General features: G+C 46.5%; 1 protein-coding gene across 6 annotated transcripts in view; it reads left to right on the forward strand.

Annotated features, from left to right (window-relative positions):
• Positions 1–19,902, forward strand: part of TYRO3 (TYRO3 protein tyrosine kinase) — a 47,813-nt gene that overhangs the window by 24,208 nt on the left and 3,703 nt on the right. For 3 of the 6 annotated variants that reach the window (XR_010123949.1, XR_010123948.1, XM_063652594.1), the window contains exon 19: positions 1,643–1,718. Coding sequence is in view for 4 of the 6 variants with exons in the window: in XM_063652594.1 (XP_063508664.1) it covers positions 1,643–1,718 (76 nt within the window). In the remaining 2 variants the exon portion in view is untranslated. Of the gene's footprint in view, positions 1–1,642; positions 1,719–2,719; positions 3,914–19,902 lie in introns of those variants that run through there. The other 3 variants (XM_054451823.2, XM_054451819.2, XM_054451820.2) reach the window with 3 other exon arrangements.

Consider the following 19,902-nt stretch of genomic DNA (forward strand, 5'->3'; position numbering starts at 1 on the left):
GGGAGGCCGAGGCGGGCGGATCACAAGGTCAGGAGTTTGAGACCAGCCTGGCTAACACGGTGAAACCCCGTCTCTACTAAAAATACAGAAAATTAGCCGGGCATGGTGGCAGACACATGTAATCGTAGCTACTCGGGAGGCTGAGGCAGGAGAATCGCTTAAACCTGGGAGGGGGAGGTTGCAGTGAGCCGAGACCGTGCCACTACATTCTAGCTTGGGTGAGAGAGCGAGACTCCATCTCGAAAAAGAAAAAAAAATTAGCTGGGCATGCTGGTGGGTGCCTGTAATCCCAGCTACTTGGGAGGCTGAGGTAGGAGAATTGCTTGAACCCGGGAGGTGGAAGTTGCAGTGAGACGAGATCGTGCCATTGCACTCCAGCCTGGACAACAGTGAGACTCCATCTCAAAAAAGAAAACAATAAAGTTTATTTTTCAGTATTTCATGTTGATTATCTCAAATTTATTGTCAAATAAGAAGTGATATAGAGATTCAAAGTTATTTTTCCCAGATACGTTTTTATTGTCCCAACACCACCATTTATTGAACAATCTATATTTTATGAGCATTTCTTTTCTTTTTTTTTTTTTGATACAGGGTCTTGCTCTGTTTCTGCCTGGGCTGGAGTAAAGTGATAGTAAAGTGATTCTCCCACCTCAGCTTCTTGAATAGCTGGGACTATAGGCACATGCCACTGCACCTGACTAATTTTTAAGTTTTTTTTTTTTTTTTTTTAGACAGAGCCTTGCTCTGTCGCCCAGGCTGGAGTGCAGTGGCGTGATCTCGGCTCACTGCAACCTCCGCCTCTCAGGTTCAAGCGATTCTCCTGCCTCACACTCCCAATTAACTGGGACTACAGGCACGTGCCACCACAACAGGCTAATTTTTTGTATTTTTAGTGGAGACAGGGTTTCACCATGTTAGCCAGGATGGTCTCGATCTCCTGACCTCGTGATCTGCCCGCCTCAGCCTCCCAAAGTGCTGGGATTACAGGCTTCAGCCACCACGCCCGGCCCAGTTTTTAAGTTTTGTAGAGATGGAGTCTTGCTTTGTTGCCCAGGCTGGTCTTGAACTCTGGGCTGAAGCGATCTGCCCACCTTGGACTCTCAAAGTGCCGAGATTACAGGTGTGAGCCACCACACCCAGCCAGCATTTCTTGAATAATCTATCTCTATTTCTCTATATAGCCTCATTCATCTATCTAAACTCCCATATCTATTTTGGTTGCTAGACTGTTCATCCCAATTCCATGTGCCAGTGTCACTGCTACACTAATTGAATTACTATAAATGTATAATGTTGTTTTCCTATATGTTTGTGGTATTTTTTTTTTGCAACATTCTCCCAAGGTTTGAGGAACACTATGGCAAGGCATGGCATGAAAGGAATGCAGGTCTCCCAAGGCTTTAGAGAAGAATGATTTGTTCATGGTGTCACAAAGCAAGGGGCGAGGGGCACAATTGGGATGAAAACCCAGGGATCTACGTAATTCCTCCATCTTTCCACTGCCCCAGAGTGGGAAGGTAGGGGTAGCTGAGAGGTTTTGAGGACCAGAGGATAGGGGGGAGTAGTCTGGATAGACTTTTCTGTCTCTAAGTCCTGTTAACTCCACTCTCCTATTGCTTTTGCATGGGTCCTTCTCCAGCTATCAGCATCCTGAGGCCTCCCCTCTCACCCAGAGTATTGCCAACAGCTGTGCAAGCCTTCCTGCCGAAGACCAGGTCAGCACTCCTTTGGTTATGAAGCCGCTGCCCCCAGCACCTGTGGAATTTGTCTTCCGGGTTCTCGTTCCTGTTTTGTAATTATAATTATCTCGAGAGGCTGAGGTGGGCGGATCACTTGAGGTCAGGAGTTCAAAACCAGCCTGACCAACATGGTGAAACCCCATCTCAACTAAAAATACAAAAATTAGTCAGACGTGGTGTCACACGCCTGTAATCCCAGCTACTCTGGAGGCTGAGACAGGAGAATCGCTTGAACCTGGGAGGCGGAGGTTGCAGGGAGCTGAGATTGTGCCACTGCACTCCAGCCTGGGTGACAGAGCGAGACTCTGTCTCACAAAAAAAAATTGGCCCGGCATGGTGGCTCACGCCTGTAATCCCAGCACTTTGGGAGGCCAAGGCGGGCAGATCACGAGGTCAGGAGATCGAGACCATCCTGGCTAACACGGTGACACCCCGTCTCTACTAAAAATACAAAAAATTAGCCGGGCGTGGTGGCAGGCGCCTGTAATCCCAGCTACTGGGGAGGCTGAGGCAGGAGAATTCCGTGAACCCGGGAGGCGGAGCTTGCAGTGAGCTGAGACTGAGCCGCTGCACTCCAGCTTGGGCTGCAGAGCGAAACTCCATAAAAAAAAAAAAAAAAATTATCTCTCCCCCTTCCCTTTCCTCTCCATATAAGTTGTGTGCACACAGGGACCTGTCTTTTTTATTATGGTATCCTCAGTGCTTTCGCACTTAGTAGGCACTCAATGAATATTCATTAATTGGGTGTGGGGGTAAGGGAAAGGAGCGGTCTAGTAAAATTTGTAACTGGGGATTTGGCAGTTGGTGAGAGTATTAAGTGCCTGGGGTGCACAGAGGAAAACACTAGTAATATTTATTTCACAAGGCCTTTTTAGAATTAACTAAAACAAAGTAAGTGCCTAGAAGAGCTCCTGACAATTGGCGAAAGTTCAGTAAATCTTAGCCACCACTCTTCCCCTTTTCTCCAAATTCCTCAGTTTTTCCCTAGGGCAGAGCAAGAGCAAAGGAGAGAAGCCTTTTGGGCCCTCCCTAAGCCACAGACAAGTTGGGGAAGCCTCTGGATCATTAAAAGGCAGAAAATAATTTTACATTTGGTCCTCTAAAACCCCACAAGCCCCAAATCGGAAGGCTGTGCCTGGACTTAGCTCGAGCCGAGCCCAGAAGCACCTGGTGAGATACGCAGCTGTGCCCCAGGCCTTCCTACCCACGGGTTCCGGCCAGAGAGGTCGCGCTAGGCGGGCTGGGCCCGCGGGACGAATCCCCACCTCTGTGGCCCACTCGAGAGCGGGGCCACACGCGGGCGTCACACGCGCGGTCACGAGCCGGTTTGCCCCGCTGGGGCTTGGCCGAGGCCGCTCGGCGGCGGGCAGGGAAAGGCTTGGCCTGGCCGGCGGGACACCAGCCCCTTTGTCCGCGGCGCAGAAGAGCCCCAGCTGCGGGCTGAGCCGGCGCCCTGCACGCCGCGGGGAGGAGCGCGGCGGTCACAGGCGGTGGCGGCCCAAGGGCGCAGGGCCCCGGCAGGGACGGGGACAGACGCGCACGGAGCGGGAGCCCGGCAGCTCCGGGTCTACGGGATCCATCCTCCCAAGGGTGCCCTAGAACACTCCGTCGCGGAATGCCCGCGCTTCTTTCGTTAAAGCTGTCTTTGAGTTTGCCTCCTCTGGTGGTAAAACTTAATTCCACAAGTATTGACTTGGCCCAGAGTAATAGCAAAGAACCTTGAGCCTCCCGTTTTTACGCCCTAGGGGCTCACGCTCTTGGAAACGACGAAAGCGTTGCCTGTTTGTCAAGAAAACTAAGGAAAAACAAAGAAGAAAGCTAAGACGCTGTACAGACAGTAAGCGCCCTGGAAGGGAGATGAGAGCTAGGTGGGTGGGACCACGTGGCCGGAGTGGAAAAGGCCCTAGCGCGGGGCTGGGAGCTGTGGGATGCCACATGCCAATAAAGTCAGCAAATGCCTACGGGGCAAAACGAAGATGAAGAGTCCGAGGGAATCCCTAAAGCCAAAAACCACAGAATGTTTGGTAATCATTACCGTTCAACAAAAACTTTGCCTCAATATATTTTTAAAGGTTGACAGAAATAACCCTTTATTAAAATGAAATGTATATAACAACATATAACGTGGATGAAAACAATACATGTGATCCTTAAACTATTTAAAATTTCTTTTCTTTTTTTTTTTTTTTTGAGACAGAGTCTCGCTCTGTCGCCCAGGCTAGAGTGCAGTGGCTCTCGGCTCACTGCAACCTCCAGCTCCCGGGTTCAAGCGATTCTTGTGCCTCGGTCTCCCAGCACTTTGGGAGGCCGAGGCGGGCAGATCACCTGAGGTCAAGAGTTCAAGACCAGCCTGGCCAATATGGTGAAACCCCATCTCTACTAAAAATACAAAAATTAGCCAGGCATGGTTGTGCACACCTGTAGTCCCAGCCAGTCGGGAAGCTGAGGCAGGAGAATCTCTTGAACCTGGAAGGCGGAGGTTGTAGTGAGCTGAAATCATGCCACTGCACTCCAGCCTGGGTGACAGAGGGAGACTCTGTCTTAAAAAAAAAAAAAAAAAAAAAGTAAGACCTGCTAGGCTGCATTCCCAGTAAGTTAAGGCATTCTTAGTCACAGGATGAGATAGGAGGTCGGCACAAGATACAGGTCATAAACACCTTGTTTTTTTGCTTGTTTTTGAGACGGAGTCTCACTCTGTCGCTCAGTCGCCCAGACTGGAGTGCAGTGGCGCAATCTCGGCTCACTGCAACCTCCGCGTCCTGGGTTCAAGAGATTCTCCCACCTCAGCTTCCCGAGTAGCTGGGATTACAGGCATGCACCATCAGGCCCGGCTAATTTTTGTATTTTTGTAGAGGCAGGGTTTTACCATGTTGGCCAGGCTGGTCTTGAACTCCTGATGTCAGGTGATCCTCCGGCCTCAGCCTCCCAAAGTGCTGGGATTATAGGCATGAGCCACCGCGCCGGCCAGACCTTGTTGATAAAACAAATTGCAGTAAAGAAACCGGCTAAAACCCACCAAAACCAAGATGGCGATGAGAGTGACCTCTGGTTGTCCTCACTGCTACACTCCCACCAGCACCATGACTGCTTACAAATGCTATGGCAACATCAGAAGTTACCCTATATGGTCTAAAAAGGAGAGGCATGAATAATCCACCCTGTGTTTAGCATTTCATCGATAAATAACCATAAAAATGGGCAACCAGAAGCCCTTGGGGCTGTTCTGTCTATGGAGTAGCCATTTTTTTATTCCTTTACTTTCCTGATAAACTTGTTTTCACTTCATGATTTCGCTCTGAATTCTCTTGTGCAAGATCCAGGAACCCTCTCTTGGGAACTGGACTGGGACTCCTTTCCAGTAATGTAACTGCCCAAGGTGTTCACCTTGCCTCCTGCCTAGACAGAGCCAACTTATCACAACCTTTTTGATAAATTGATAAATTTTGGTTGCTCAGCTTATATTCAGTTCTTGTTAATCTCCTAAGCAGGAACTAGTTTACTGGGGAGGGATTTAATGTTAAAGTTGGGCATAGGTCTACAAGTCAGCCCAAGAGGATTCCTTACCTCATTAAATCTACTACCACTGCAGATGAAAAATATATTAATCCTAATGTCTGGTCCAAAAAAGGAAACCGAGGGAAATTCCAAGTCCCTCCGATCCACATCAAGCTAAAAACCCCGGGAGAAGTAGTAAGAAGGAAGCAATCCCTATTCCTCTAGAAGGTAGGATAGGGTTGAAACCTATAATCAAAGACCTTACTAAGGATGGGCTTCTCGAGCCCTGTATGTCCCCTTATAACACCCCAATACTGCCAGTCAAGAAATCAGATGGGTCATACCGGTTAGTACAGGACCTTAGAGCTATCAACCAAATAGTCCAGACTACCAACCCCATTGTCCCCAATCCTTACACCATTCTTAGCAAAATTCCATATAATCATCAATGGTTTACCGTAATAGATTTGAAGGATCCTTTTTGGGCATGTCCCTGGCTGAAGATAGCTGAAATATATTTGCTTTTGAATGGGAGGATCGCCACTCAGGGCGGAAACAGCAATATCTCGATGGACAGTCTTGGTCCGAGGGTTCATAGACCCCCCTAATCTTTTTGGCCAAATTTTAGAACAGGTACTAGAAAAAGTTGTCATACTAGAACAAATATGCCTTCTTCAGTACGTAGACAACATTCTTATATCTGGTAAAGATATAGAGAAGGTAGCTGACTTCTCTACACATATTCTTGGCTATCTGCAGTTTGAGGGGCTACGAGTCTCGAAAAGAAAGCTTCAGTATGTAGAGCCCGAAGTTAAATATTTAGGCCACTTAATAAGTGCAGACAAGCGAAGAATAGGGCCTGAATGAATCGAGGGAATGGTGTCCCTGCCCTTGCCTCAAACTAAACAAGAACTCAGGAAATTTTTAGGGTTAGTCGGATACTGCCGCTTATGGATTGACTCATGCACTGCACAGTAAACTGTTATATCAAAAACTTGCCCAGGAGAAGCCGAACCATCTCCTGTGGACTTCTGAGGAAGTTGATCAAGTCTAGAAGCTGAAGGAAAGGCTCATAACTGCCTTACCCTCCCTAGAAAAGCCATTCCACCTTTTTGTTAATGTGGACAGTGGGGTAGCTTTAGGAGTGCTGACTCAAGAACACAGAGGGCGCTGGCAGCCCGTAGCCTTCCTATCAAAGGTGTTGGACCCAGTCACTTGTGGTTGGCCTCAATGTATCCAGTCCATTGCGGCTGCGGCAATACTAGTCGAGGAAAGCAGGAAGTTAATCTTTGGAGGAAAATTGACAGTAAGCATGCCTCACCAAGTTAGAACTATCTTAAACCAGAGAGCAGGGAGATGGCTTACTGACTCGAGAATCTTAAAGTATGAGGCCATTCTGTTAGAAAAGGATGATTTAACATTGACCTCTGATAACTCACTCAACCCAGCAGGTTTCCTAACAGGGAATCCAAATCTATGGAGGGAACACACATGTTTAGATTTAATTGATTACCATACAAAGGTTTGACCAGACCTAGGAGAAACCCCCTTCCGGACTGGACGGCACTTATTCATAGACAGTTCCTCCCGGGTGATTGAGGGAAAAAGACACAATGGGTATTCAGTGATTGATGAAGAAACTCTCATAGAAATGGAATCTGGAAAATTGCCCAACAGTTGGTCTGCTCAAACATGTGAGCTGTTTGCACCCAGCCAAGCCTTAAAGTACTTACAGAACCAGGAAGGAACCATCTATACAGATTCCAGGTATGCCTGTGGAGTGGCCCATATGTTTGGGAAAATTTGGACTGAAAGAGGTGTCATTAATAGTAAAGGTCAAGACCTTGTTCACAAGGAGCTGATCACCCAAGTATTGAATAATCTTCAGTTGCCAGAAGAAATAGCTATTGTCCGTGTTCCCGGACACCAGAAAAACCTTTCTTTTGAAAGTTGAGGAAATAACCTAGCAGATCAGGTAGCCAAGCAGGCTGCTGTGCTTCTGAAATGCGTATTTTTCACTTAACTCCCTACCTGCCTCCTCCTACTGTAATCCCCATTTTTTCTTCCACTGAAAAAGAGAAACTAATAAAAATAGGTGCTAAAGAGAATTCAGAAGGAAAGCGGATACTGCCAGACCAGAGAGAAATGTTGTCTAAACCCCTTATGAGGGAAGTCTTATCCCACCTACATCAGGGGACCCATTGGGGGCCTCAGGCCATGTGTGATGCAGTTCTCAGGGTTTATGTTTGTATAGGAATTTATACCCTGGCCAAACATGTTACAGATAGTTGCTTAGTATGTAAGAAAACTAATAGACATATTATAAAAAGATTACCTCTCAAGAGAAGGAATCTGGGCTTAAGGCCATTCCAAAGTATCCAAGTTGATTACACAGAAATGCCTCCAATAGGTCGTCTGAAATATTTACTAGTAGTGGTAGACCACCTCACTCACTGGGTTGAAGCTATCCCCTTTCAAATGCGACAGCCAATAATGTAGTTAAGGCCCTAATTGAAAATATAGTATCTAGGTTTGGACTAATAGAAAATATTGACTCAGACAATGGAACTCATTTCACCACACACATTATTAAAAAGCTATCCCAAACATTAGACATTAGATGGGAACACCATACTCCCTGGTACCCACCCTCATCAGGGAAAGTAGAAAGAATGAATCAGACTCGAAAGAACCACTTAACCAAATTAGTCTTAGAGACTTGGTTGCCGTGGACCAAGTGTCTTCCTATACCCTGCTGAGAATTCGAACTGCACCACGGAAAGACATTGGTCTTTCTCCTTACGAGATGCTCTATGGATTACCTTATTTGCACTCCACTACTGATATTCCTACCTTTGAAACAAAGGACCCAATTCCTTACAAATTATATACTTGATCTATCTTCTACTTTCTCTTCTCTTAAAACTAAAGGTTTTTTAGCACAGGCGCCACCCTTGGAGTTCCCGGCGCATCAACATCAGCCTGGGGATCACGTCCTCATTAAGAGCTGGAAAGAGGAGAAACTTGAGCCAGCCTGGGAAGGTCCTTACTTAATGCTCCTCATGACTGAAACCGCAGTCCACACCGCAGAGAGAGGATGGACTCCAGAGTCATGGGCCGTAGTCCTAGGGGAAAACCCTACCAAACTAAAACTAAGAAGAATTTAACTCTCTTTCATCTATTCTATTACTTTTTCTTCTTTCCTCGCTCTATTGCTGACCATCTAGTTATTAACATAACCTAGTCAAATTCACCTCAAACTATTGCATTTGGTGCTTGCCGTGTTATACTCTGTAGGGATTTGTTAAGTCAAAGACAGCTCTCTACTTCAGAAAAGTACCTCTGTCCCTCCTGGCTCTCCTCAGACTGGGCATTAATGAATTGGGGCCATTTAATCCGGGAAGATTTCAATAAAGACCCCAGTGGCAACCAGGAGTCTTGCCACACCGATGTAGAGCTTTTATGCCGTAGTTGGTCCAACGTTCTGTGAACCACCAAAGAGCAAGGATGGAGTGCCCCAACCAGTTTTTATAATTTCCTAAAACCATACATTCATTTTACTAAAGGGACAGCCCCCCTAACTGTCAGCTAAACCAGTGCAACCCTATAGAGATTATTATTTTGAGCCCCCAAAGTTCTCCCCCTTTTCTAAGCCAGTTCCCTTCTTTCAGCCGGTTTTATGGTATGGGGGCTGAGGTTTCAGGGACAGACCCTATTAGATTCTTTGAAATGTGTTTCTTTGATCCCTGCCGCCTGAACCTGCCTCTAAACCTTTTTCTAAAACCTCTTACAATGGAACCATTGTTCCTCCTCCATCTAACGACAAGGCCAAGATAGCGATGGTAGAAGTTAAAGACTTAAAACAAACTTTAGCAATCGAGACAGGATACCAAGATGTAAATGCCTGGTTGAAATGGATCAAATATTCCGTCTGCACGTTAAACAAAAGCAATTGTTATGCTTGTGCGTGTGGCAGGCCAGAGGCTCAGATTGTCCCCTTTCCACTAGGGTGGTCCTCCAGCAGACTGGGCATGGGCTGCATGGTAGCTCTTTTCCAGGATTTTACAACCTGGGGTAACAAGTCATGCCAATCTCTCTCTCTGCTGTATCCTGAAGTTCCACACCCTGTGGGTCAGCCCCCGAGGGCCATCCAGCTTCCGTCTCCCAACACTAAGTTCACTTCGTGTCTCTCACGACAGGGAGGAAACTTAGTGTTCCTTGGAGACCTGAAGGGATGCAGTGAACTTAAGAACTTTCAAGAGCTTACCAATCAGTCAGCCCTTGTTCATTCCCAAGTGGATGTGTGGTGATATTGTGGTGGACCTTTACTGGACACTCTGCCGAATAACTAGAGTGGCACTTGTGCTTTAGTCCAGTTGGCTATCCCTTTTACCCTGACATTTCATCAACCAGAGGAAGAAAAAATAAGACATTGTAAAGTGAGAGAAGCCCCTATGGGTCTTTCGACTCTCACGTCTATTTAGACACAGTTGGAGTCCTATAGGGAATACCAGATCAATTTAAGGCCCAAAATCAAATAGCTGCAGGATTTGAGTCAATATTTTGGTGAGTGATAGTTAACAAAAATGTAGATTGGATAAACTACATCTATTACAACCAACAGGGATTTATTAACTACACTAGAGATGCTGTTAAAGGAATAGCTGAGCAATTAGGGGCTACTAGCTGGATGGCTTAGGGAAATAGGATAGGCTTAGACATGATATTAGCAAAAAGAGGAGGAGTTTGCGTCATGATTAAAACTCGATGTTGCACCTTCATCCCAAACAACACCGCCCCTGATGGAAGTATAACAAAGGCATTGCAAGGTCTGACTGCTCTATCCAATGAGTTAGCCAGCAACTCAGGGACAAATGACCCCTTTACAGGATGGCTAGAGAAGTGGTTTGGTAAATGGAAAGGAATAGTAACCTCAATTCTTTCCTACCTCTTAGCCGTAATAGGTGTACTTATTCTTGTCAGGTGCTGTGTCATATCACGCATCCTGGGTTGGTGCAGGGGCTCATAGAAATGGCACTTACTAAAACCTCCCTTAACTATCCTCCACCTTATCCAGAGAAGCTTCTTCTTTTGGAAAATCAAGCAGAACAACTAAGTCAAGACATGTTAAATAAGTTTGAAGAGAAAGCCGTAAAAAATTGCAAGAGGAGGAAGTTGTTGAATATTAATTCTAAATTTCTCTTCAAGGAATTAATATGTCAGTATGTTCAATTCTTTGCCTCCTACTTTTAAACTTAACTTCCTCGTAAAGCAACATTTTTTGATTACCTACTCCACCCTGACTCATCCCGATTACCTACTCCACCCTGACTCATTCTGATCACCTACTCCACTCTAACTTATTCTGATCACCTCCACCCTAAATCATTCTGATCACCTGCTCCACCCTAACTCATTCCGGTTACCTGCTACAAAGCGCTCACCCCGTCATTCTCTTTAAATTAGCCAATCGGAATTAGTTTAGCCTGTGCGGTCTAACACTAGCCAATAGGGGAATGACACAGCAGCAGGGGCCACGTGCGTGTAATCCCAGCGCTTTGGGAGGCCGAGGCAGGCAGATCAGGAGGTCAGGAGATTGAGACCATTCCGGCTAACACGGTGAAACCCTGTCTCTATTAAAAATACAAAAAATTAGCCGGGCATGGTGGCAGGCACCTGTAGTCCCAGCTACTCGGGAGGCTGAGGCAGGAGAATGGCGTGAACCCGGGAGGCGGAGCTTGCAGTGAGCCCAGATTGGCCACTGCATTCCAGCCTGAGTGACAGACAGAAACTCTGTCTCAAAAAAAAAAAAAAAGAACCCCTTTCCCTCCCTTGTCCAAATGTGCGCCCACCATTGCTCCATCGGTGAGACCGCACCCTTCTATAGAAGTACCTTGCCTTGCTGAGAATTAAAAAACAGAAAATTTTATATTCGAGTGCTGCAACACAGAGGAATTGCAATAGAGAAGAGTAATAATTCATGCAGAGCCGGCTGTGAGGGAGACCGGAGTTTTATTATTACTCAAATCAGTCTCCCCAGCATTGGGGGAGCAGAGTTTTTAAGGATAACTTGGTGGGTTGGGGGAAGCCAGTGATCCAGGAGTGCTGATTGGTCAGAGATGAAATGATATGGAATTGGAGCTGTCTTCTTGAGCTCAGTCAGTTCCTGGGTGGGGGCCACAAGATCAGATGAGCCAGTTTTTGATCTGAGTGGGGCCAGCTGATCCATCAAGTTCAGGGTCTGCAAATATCTCAAGCAGTGATCTTAGGAGCAGTTTAGGGAGGGTCAGAATCCTGTAGCCTCCAGCTGCATGACTCCTAAACCATAATTTCTAATCTTGTGGCTAATGTTAGTCCTACAAAGGCAGTCTAGTCCCCAGGCAAGAAGGAGATCTGCTTTGGGAAAGGGCTGTTACCGTCTTTGTTTAAACCATAAACTACAAACTAAACTTCTCCCAAAGTTAGTTCAGCCTATGCCCAGGAATGGACAAGGACAGCTTGGAGGTTAAAAGCAAAATGAAGTCAGTTAAGTCAGATCTCTTTCACTGTCTCAGTCATAATTTTGCAAAGGTGGTTTCAGTACTATAATTTTTCCTAAGACTCTGTTCAAGCATATACAACATACCAGAAGCGTTCCTTGTACCTTTGAACATTTTATTATTATTATTATTGAGATGGAGTCTAGCTCTGTTGCCAGGCTGGAGTGCAGTGGCGTGATCTCGGCTCACTGAAACCTCCGCCTACCAGGTTCAAGCGATCCTCCTGCCTCAGCCTCCTGAGTAGTTGGGACTATAGGCACGCGCCACCACGCCCAGCTAATTTTTTGTATTTTTAATAGAGACGGGGGTTTCTCCATGTTGGCCAGGATTGTCTTGATCACTTGACCTTGTGATCTGCCCACCTCAGCCTCCCAAAGTGCTGGGATTACAGGTGTAAGCCACCATGCCTAGCCCATTTTATTATTTTTAATCCTGAAGCTATATGTTTTGTTTAACTTATTTAATAAACATACTCATCTTTTTTTGTTTGTTTGTTTGAGATGGGGTCTCATTCTGTCACCCAGGTTGGAGTGTAGTGGCATGATCACATCTCACTGCAACCTCTGCCTCTGGGCTCAAGCGATCCTTCCACCTCAGCTTCCCAAGTAGCTGGGAACACAGGCATGTGCCACCATGTCCAGCTAATTTTTTGTATTTTTTGTAGAGACAGGGTTTTGCCACGTTGCCCAGGCTGGTCTCGAACTCCTGGCCTCAGGCCATCCACCAGCCCCGGACTCCCAAAGTGCTGGGATTACAGGTGTGACCCTCCATGTCCAGCCTATTTTGTTTTTCTGATTGCTTTCTAAATATTAACATATGTAATCCTCATAGCAATGGCTTTGTTACCAGAAAGGAGTCCAAATCTAGACCCCAAGAGAGGGTTCTTGGAGCTTGCCCAAGAAAGAATTCAGGGCGAGTCCACTTAGTAAAGTGAAAGCAAGTTTATTAAAAAAGTAAAGAAATAGGCCTGGTGAGGTGGCTCATGCCTGAAATCCCAGAACTTTAGGAGGCCGAGGCAGGCGTATCCCTTGAGGTCAGGCATTTGAAACCAGCCTGGTCAACATAGCAAAACTCTGACTCTACTAAAAATACAAAAATTAGCTGGGGTTGGTGGCACAGACCTGTAATCTCAGCTATTTGGGTGGCTGAGGCACGAGAATCTCTTGAACCTGGGAAGAGGAGGTTGCAGTGAGCTGAGATCACACCACTGCACTCTAGCCTGGGTGACAGAGTTAGACTCTGTCTCAAAAAAAAAAAAAGAGAATAAAAGAACGGCTACTCCATAGACAGATCAGCAGCATGGGCTGACTTATGGTTATTTGATTATATGCTAAACAAGGGGTGGATTATTCAGGAGTTTTGTGGGAAAGGGATTGGAGTTCCCAGAATTGAGAGTTTAGACCCTTTTAGACTGTGTAGGATAACCTCTGGGCATTGCTATGGCATTTACGTGGTGCTGGTGGGAGTGTCTTTTAGCATGCTAATATGTTGCAATTAGCATATAATATACAACCAGAGGTCACTTTCGTTGCCATCATGGTTTTGTTGGTTTTTGGCCAGCTTCTTTATTGCATGCTTTTTTTTTTTTTTTTTGAGACGGAGTCTTGCTCTGTTGCCAGGCTGGACTGTAGTGGCATGATCTCAGCTCACTGCAACCTCCGCCTCTTGGGTTCAAGCAATTCCCCTGCCTCAGCTTCCCTAGTAGCTGGGACTACAGGAGTGCACCACCACGCCCAGCTAATTTTTTGTATTTTACTAGAGACAGGGTTTCACCATGTTGTCCAGGATGGTCTTGATCTCCTGACCTTGTGATCCGCCCACTTCAGCCTCCCAAAGTGCTGGGATTGCATGCGTGAACCACCGCACCCGGCCATTATCAGCAAGGTCTTTGTGACCTGTATCTTGTGCTGACCTCCTATCTCAACCTATGACTAACAACTCCTAATTTCCTGGGGATGCAGTCTAGTAGGTCTCAGCCTCATTTTACCCAGTACCTATTCAAGATGGAGCCAGCCTGGTTGCAATGCCTCTGACAGTTTGGAGAGAAGATTATTTATTTATTTATTGAGATGGAGTCTAGCTCTGTTACCCAGGCTGGAGTGCAATGGTGTAATCTCAGCTCACTGCAACCTCCGCCTCCCAGGTTCAAGCAATTCTCCTGCCTCAGCCTCCTAAGTAGCTGCTATTACAGGTGCGTGCCACCACGCCTGGCTAATTTTTGTATTTTTAGTAAAGATGGGGTTTCACAATGTTGGTGAGGCTGGTCTCGAACTCCTGACCTCGTGATCCACCTCCCAAAGTGCTGGGATTACAGGCTTGAGCCACCGCGTCCGGCCCTGTTTATTTATTTATTTATTTAGAGGCAGGGTCTCGTTCTGTCACCCAGGCTGGAGTTCAATGGCACTATCTTGACTCACTGCAGCCTCGGCTTCCCAGGCTCAAGGAATCCTCCCATCTCAGCCTCCCAAGTAGCTGGGATTACAGGCACGTGCTGCCATGCCCAGCTAATTTTTGCGTTTTTCTGTAGAGACAGGGTTTTCCAATGTTGCCTAGCCTGGTTTTGAACTCCTTAGCTCAAGTGATCGGCCCTCCTCAGCCTCCCAAAGTGCTGGGATTATAGGTATTAGTCACTGTGCCCAGCCTGGAGACTATTATCTTTATCTTTGTTTTTCCAGTGAGGCATAGAAAAGTTAAGTAACTTTCCCAGTGTCACTGGCCTGTAAGTCGTAAAGCCCTTGGATTTTAGAGTTCATGCTCTTTTTTTTTTTTTTGAGACAGGGTTTTGCTCTGTCACCTAGGCTGGAGTGTAGTGGCACCATCACAGCTCACTGCAACTTCAACTTCTTGGCTCAGGTGATTTTCCCACCTCAGCCTCCTGAGTAGCTGGAATTACAGGCACATGCCACCACGCCTGTCTAATTTTTGTATTTTTTGTAGAGACAAGGGTTTCGCCATGTTGGCCAGGCTGGTCTTGAATTACTGGGCTCAAGTGATCCGCCCGTCTCAGCCTCCCAAAGTGCTGGGATTACGGGCATGAGCCACGGTGCCCGGCCAAGATAGACATTATTTTAAAATTGGTATTTATCCTCTGCTACTCAGGAGGCTGAGATGGGTAGATTACTTAACCCTAGGAGGTGCAGGTTGCAGTGAACAGAGATTGTGCCACTGCGTTCCAGCCTGGGTGGGAGAGCAAGACCCTGTCTCGAAATCAATTAAAAAAAAAAAAAGATAATAGTTTCCATTCCAAACTGTCAGAGGCATTGGAATTAGAGTGTATTTAAATGTAGTAAAAGTATAAAACATGCTTTTACTACATTCATATATTCACCAACAAAATATAAATACATATAATTTTTTTTTTTTTTTTGAGATGGAATCTGGCCTTGTTGCCCAGGCTGGAGTGCAGTGGTGCCATCTTGGCTCACTGCAAGCTCCACCTCCCGGGTTCACGCCATTCTCCTGCCTCAGCCTCCCAAGTAGCTGGGACTACAGTTGCCCACTACCATGCCTGGCTAATTTTTTGTATTTTTAGTAGAGACGGGGTTTCACCGTGTTAGCCAGGATGGTCTCGATCTCCTGACCTCGTGATCCGCCCACCTCGGCCTCCCAAAGTGCTGGGATTACAGGCGTGAGCCACCGCGCTCAGCCAAATACATATAATTTTTATTTTTAAGATTTATCCATTTTGATACGTAGATCTAGTTCATTCATTTAAACTGCTGTATAGGCCTGGTGCGGTGGCCCACACCTGTAATCCCAGCACTTTGGGAGGTCAAGGTGGGCAGATTGCTTGAGCCCAGGAGTTCCAGACCAGCCTTGGCAACATTGTGAAACCTTGTCTCCATAAATTTATTTTATTTATTTATTTATTTATTTATTTATTTATTTTTAAGGCGGAGTCCTGCTCTGTCGCCAGGCTGGAGTGCAGTGGCATGATCTTGGCTCACTGCAACCTCCGCCTCCCGGGTTCAAGCGATTTTCCTGCCTCAGCCTCCGGAGTAGCTGGGACTACAGGAGCCTGCCATCACACCCGGCTAATTTTTTGTATTTTAGTAGAGAGGGAATTTCACCATGTTGGCCAGTATGGTCTCCATCTCCTGACCTCATGGTCTGCCCGCCTGGGCCTCCCAAACTGCTGGGATTACAGGCATGATCCGCCAAATCTGGCCACATTTCTTTTTTTCTTTCTTTTTTTTTTTTTTTGAGTCGGAGTCTCGCTCTGTCACCCAGGCTATAGTGCAGTGGCGCGATCTTGGCTCACTGCAACCTCTGCCTCCCCGGTTCAAGCCATTGCACTCCAGCTTGGGTGACAGAGCAAGACTCTGTCTCAAAAAAAGGAAAAATGAGATGGAAGGGGCCATGAGCCAAGGAATGTAGGCAGGCTTTAGAAACTGGAAAAAGCAAGAAATCAGATTTTCCCCTAGCACTACCAATAGGAAAACAGCCATTTGCACACCTTGATTTTAGCCCATTGAGACTCACTTGGCACTTGTGACCTCCAGAGTCACAAGGCAGAGCGAGACTCTGTCTCAAAAAATAAAATAAAATAAAAATCAAGTACAGGTCTACTACCATTTTCCATTTTCTTTTCTTTTTTTTTTTTTTTTTTTTTTTTGTGACGGAGTCTCACTGTTGTTGCCCAGGCTGGAGTGCAATAGCACAATCTCGTCTCACTGCAACCTCCGCCTCCTGGGTTCAAGTGATTCTCCTGCCCCACCCTCCCAAGTAGCTGGGATTACAGGCACCCGCCATCACACCCGGCTCATTTTTGTATTTTTAGTAAAGACGGGGTTTTGCTATGTTGGTCTGGTCTTGAACTACTGACTTCAGGTGATCTGCCCGCCTCGGCCCCCCAAAGTGCTGGGGTTACAGCCGTGAGCCATTGCCATCGCACCCGGCCCCATTTTCTTTTCTTTCTTTTTTTTTGCTCTGTTACCTAAGCTGGAGAGCAACGGCGTGATCTCGGCTCACTGCAACCTCCACCTCCTGGGTTCAAGCAATTCTGCTGCCTCACCCTCCCAAGTAGCTGGGATTACAGGCAACTGCCACCATGAACAGCTAATTTTGTAGTTTTAGTAGAGATAGAGTTTCTTTATTTTGGTCAGGCTGGTCTCGAATTCCTGACCTCAGGTGATCCACCTGCTTCGGCCTCCCAAAGTGCTGGGATTACAGGCGTGAGCCACCGCGCTCAGCCAAATACATATAATTTTTATTTTTAAGATTTATCCATTTTGATACGTAGATCTAGTTCATTCATTTAAACTGCTGTATAGGCCTGGTGTGGTGGCCCACACCTGTAATCCCAGCACTTTGGGAGGTCAAGGTGGGCAGATTGCTTGAGCCCAGGAGTTCCAGACCAGCCTTGGCAACATTGTGAAACCTTGTCTCCATAAATTTATTTTATTTATTTATTTATTTATTTATTTATTTATTTTTAAGGCGGAGTCCTGCTCTGTCGCCAGGCTGGAGTGCAGTGGCATGATCTTGGCTCACTGCAACCTCCGCCTCCCGGGTTCAAGCGATTTTCCTGCCTCAGCCTCCGGAGTAGCTGGGACTACAGGAGCCTGCCATCACACCCGGCTAATTTTTTGTATTTTAGTAGAGAGGGAATTTCACCATGTTGGCCAGTATGGTCTCCATCTCCTGACCTCATGGTCTGCCCGCCTGGGCCTCCCAAACTGCTGGGATTACAGGCATGATCCACCAAGTCTGGCCACATTTCTTTTTTTCTTTCTTTTTTTTTTTTTTTGAGTCGGAGTCTCGCTCTGTCACCCAGGCTATAGTGCAGTGGCGCGATCTTGGCTCACTGCAACCTCTGCCTCCCCGGTTCAAGCCATTGCACTCCAGCTTGGGTGACAGAGCAAGACTCTGTCTCAAAAAAAGGAAAAATGAGATGGAAGGGGCCATGAGCCAAGGAATGTAGGCAGGCTTTAGAAACTGGAAAAAGCAAGAAATCAGATTTTCCCCTAGCACTACCAATAGGAAAACAGCCATTTGCACACCTTGATTTTAGCCCATTGAGACTCACTTGGCACTTGTGACCTCCAGAGTCACAAGGCAGAGCGAGACTCTGTCTCAAAAAATAAAATAAAATAAAAATCAAGTACAGGTCTACTACCATTTTCCATTTTCTTTTCTTTTTTTTTTTTTTTTTTTTTTTGTGACGGAGTCTCACTGTTGTTGCCCAGGCTGGAGTGCAATAGCACAATCTCGTCTCACTGCAACCTCCGCCTCCTGGGTTCAAGTGATTCTCCTGCCCCACCCTCCCAAGTAGCTGGGATTACAGGCACCCGCCATCACACCCGGCTCATTTTTGTATTTTTAGTAAAGACGGGGTTTTGCTATGTTGGTCTGGTCTTGAACTACTGACTTCAGGTGATCTGCCCGCCTCGGCCCCCCAAAGTGCTGGGGTTACAGCCGTGAGCCATTGCCATCGCACCCGGCCCCATTTTCTTTTCTTTCTTTTTTTTTGCTCTGTTACCTAAGCTGGAGAGCAACGGCGTGATCTCGGCTCACTGCAACCTCCACCTCCTGGGTTCAAGCAATTCTGCTGCCTCACCCTCCCAAGTAGCTGGGATTACAGGCAACTGCCACCATGAACAGCTAATTTTGTAGTTTTAGTAGAGATAGAGTTTCTTTATTTTGGTCAGGCTGGTCTCGAATTCCTGACCTCAGGTGATCCACCTGCTTCGGCCTCCCAAAGTGCTAGGATTCCAGGTTTGAGCCACTGCACCCAGCTCCGGCCCCATTTTCTTTTCTTTTCTTTTTTTTTTTTTTTTTTTGAGAAGGAGTTTCGCTCTTGTTGCCCAGGCTGGAGTGCAATGGTGCCATCTTGGCTCACTGCAACCTCCGCCTCCCAGGTTCAAGCGATTGTCCTGCCTCAGCCTCCTGAGTAGCTGAGATTACAGGTATGCACCACCACACTCGGCTAATTTTGTATTTTTAATAGTGATGGGGTTTTCACCATGTTGGCCAGGCTGATCTCGAACTCCTGACCTGAGGTGATCCGCTTGCCTCAGCCTCCCAAAGAGCTGGGATTACAGCTGTGAGCCACGCTACCTTGACTAGCCTTTTTTTTTTTTTTTTTTGAGACGGGGTCCCAAGCTATCACCCAGGCTGGAGTGCAGTGGCATGATCTCGGCTCACTGCAACATCTACCTCCTAGGTTCAAGTGATCCTCCTTCCTCAGCCTCCCGAGTAGCTAGGACTACAAGCATGTGCCACCATGCCTGGCTAATTTTTGTATTAGCAGAGACCGGGTTTTACCATGTTGGCCAGGCTGGTCTCAAACTCTTGACCTTGTGATCCGCCCTCTTCAGCCTCCCAAAGTGCTGCGACCAGTGGCACTCACATTTTAAATAACATGGAATTCCTGGGGTGGTGCTAAAGTGTTTTTTTTTTTTTTTAAATAAAGATGAGGGGTCAGGTTTGGACATAGTCATAGGATAAGAGTTAAAACAAACTTGGCTTGTTGGCATTGATTTATGGACAACGCTTCCCCAGAGCACACAAAAGCCTCAGGAAGACTGACACCAACTGTGAGTTTCTTCTCTTCTCATCCTTTCTGTGTCACCTTCCGTTCTGGGAAGACCAGGCTCCATTAGCTACTTTTCTTCCTGGATGCTCGAGAACTCCCCTGTCATGCTTGGGACCCAAGTCCTTCCCATTATACATTGAGCCGGGTTCTGTGTCCCAGAGTTAGAGACTGTGTTATGCTAGGTTTTATCTGAGTCTTCCATAAGTGGGTTTCCTTGGCTTCGGGCTTCTGATCCTGCAGCAGCTAGCCACCTCCTTTGCTCTTTGCTGTGGTTGCCAGAACAGGAGTTCCTTTACTGGTCCCTACCTGTTATCTTTTCGGCTTGATTCACACTGCCTGCAGCTACTCCATCCAGTGGATCCTAGTCCTGTTTGTGTGTTTTTTTTTTTTTTAAGACTCTAAATGTTCTTTAGGTTCCTTCTTAACTCTGTGCTTCTAGGATTGTTCTGCCTCTATCATGTCTCCAGTCAAATTCTTCTTAGAGTAAGTTCTTTAAAGAAGTCAGATTTCCCTACTGAATTATTCTAACCTAGCATCTATCTTTTTTTTTTTTTTTTTTTTTGAGATGGAGTCTCACTCTGTCACCCAG

The sequence above is a fragment of the Pongo pygmaeus genome, chromosome 16 (genome assembly GCF_028885625.2).
Source record: "Pongo pygmaeus isolate AG05252 chromosome 16, NHGRI_mPonPyg2-v2.0_pri, whole genome shotgun sequence".
NCBI lineage: Eukaryota > Metazoa > Chordata > Mammalia > Primates > Hominidae > Pongo > Pongo pygmaeus.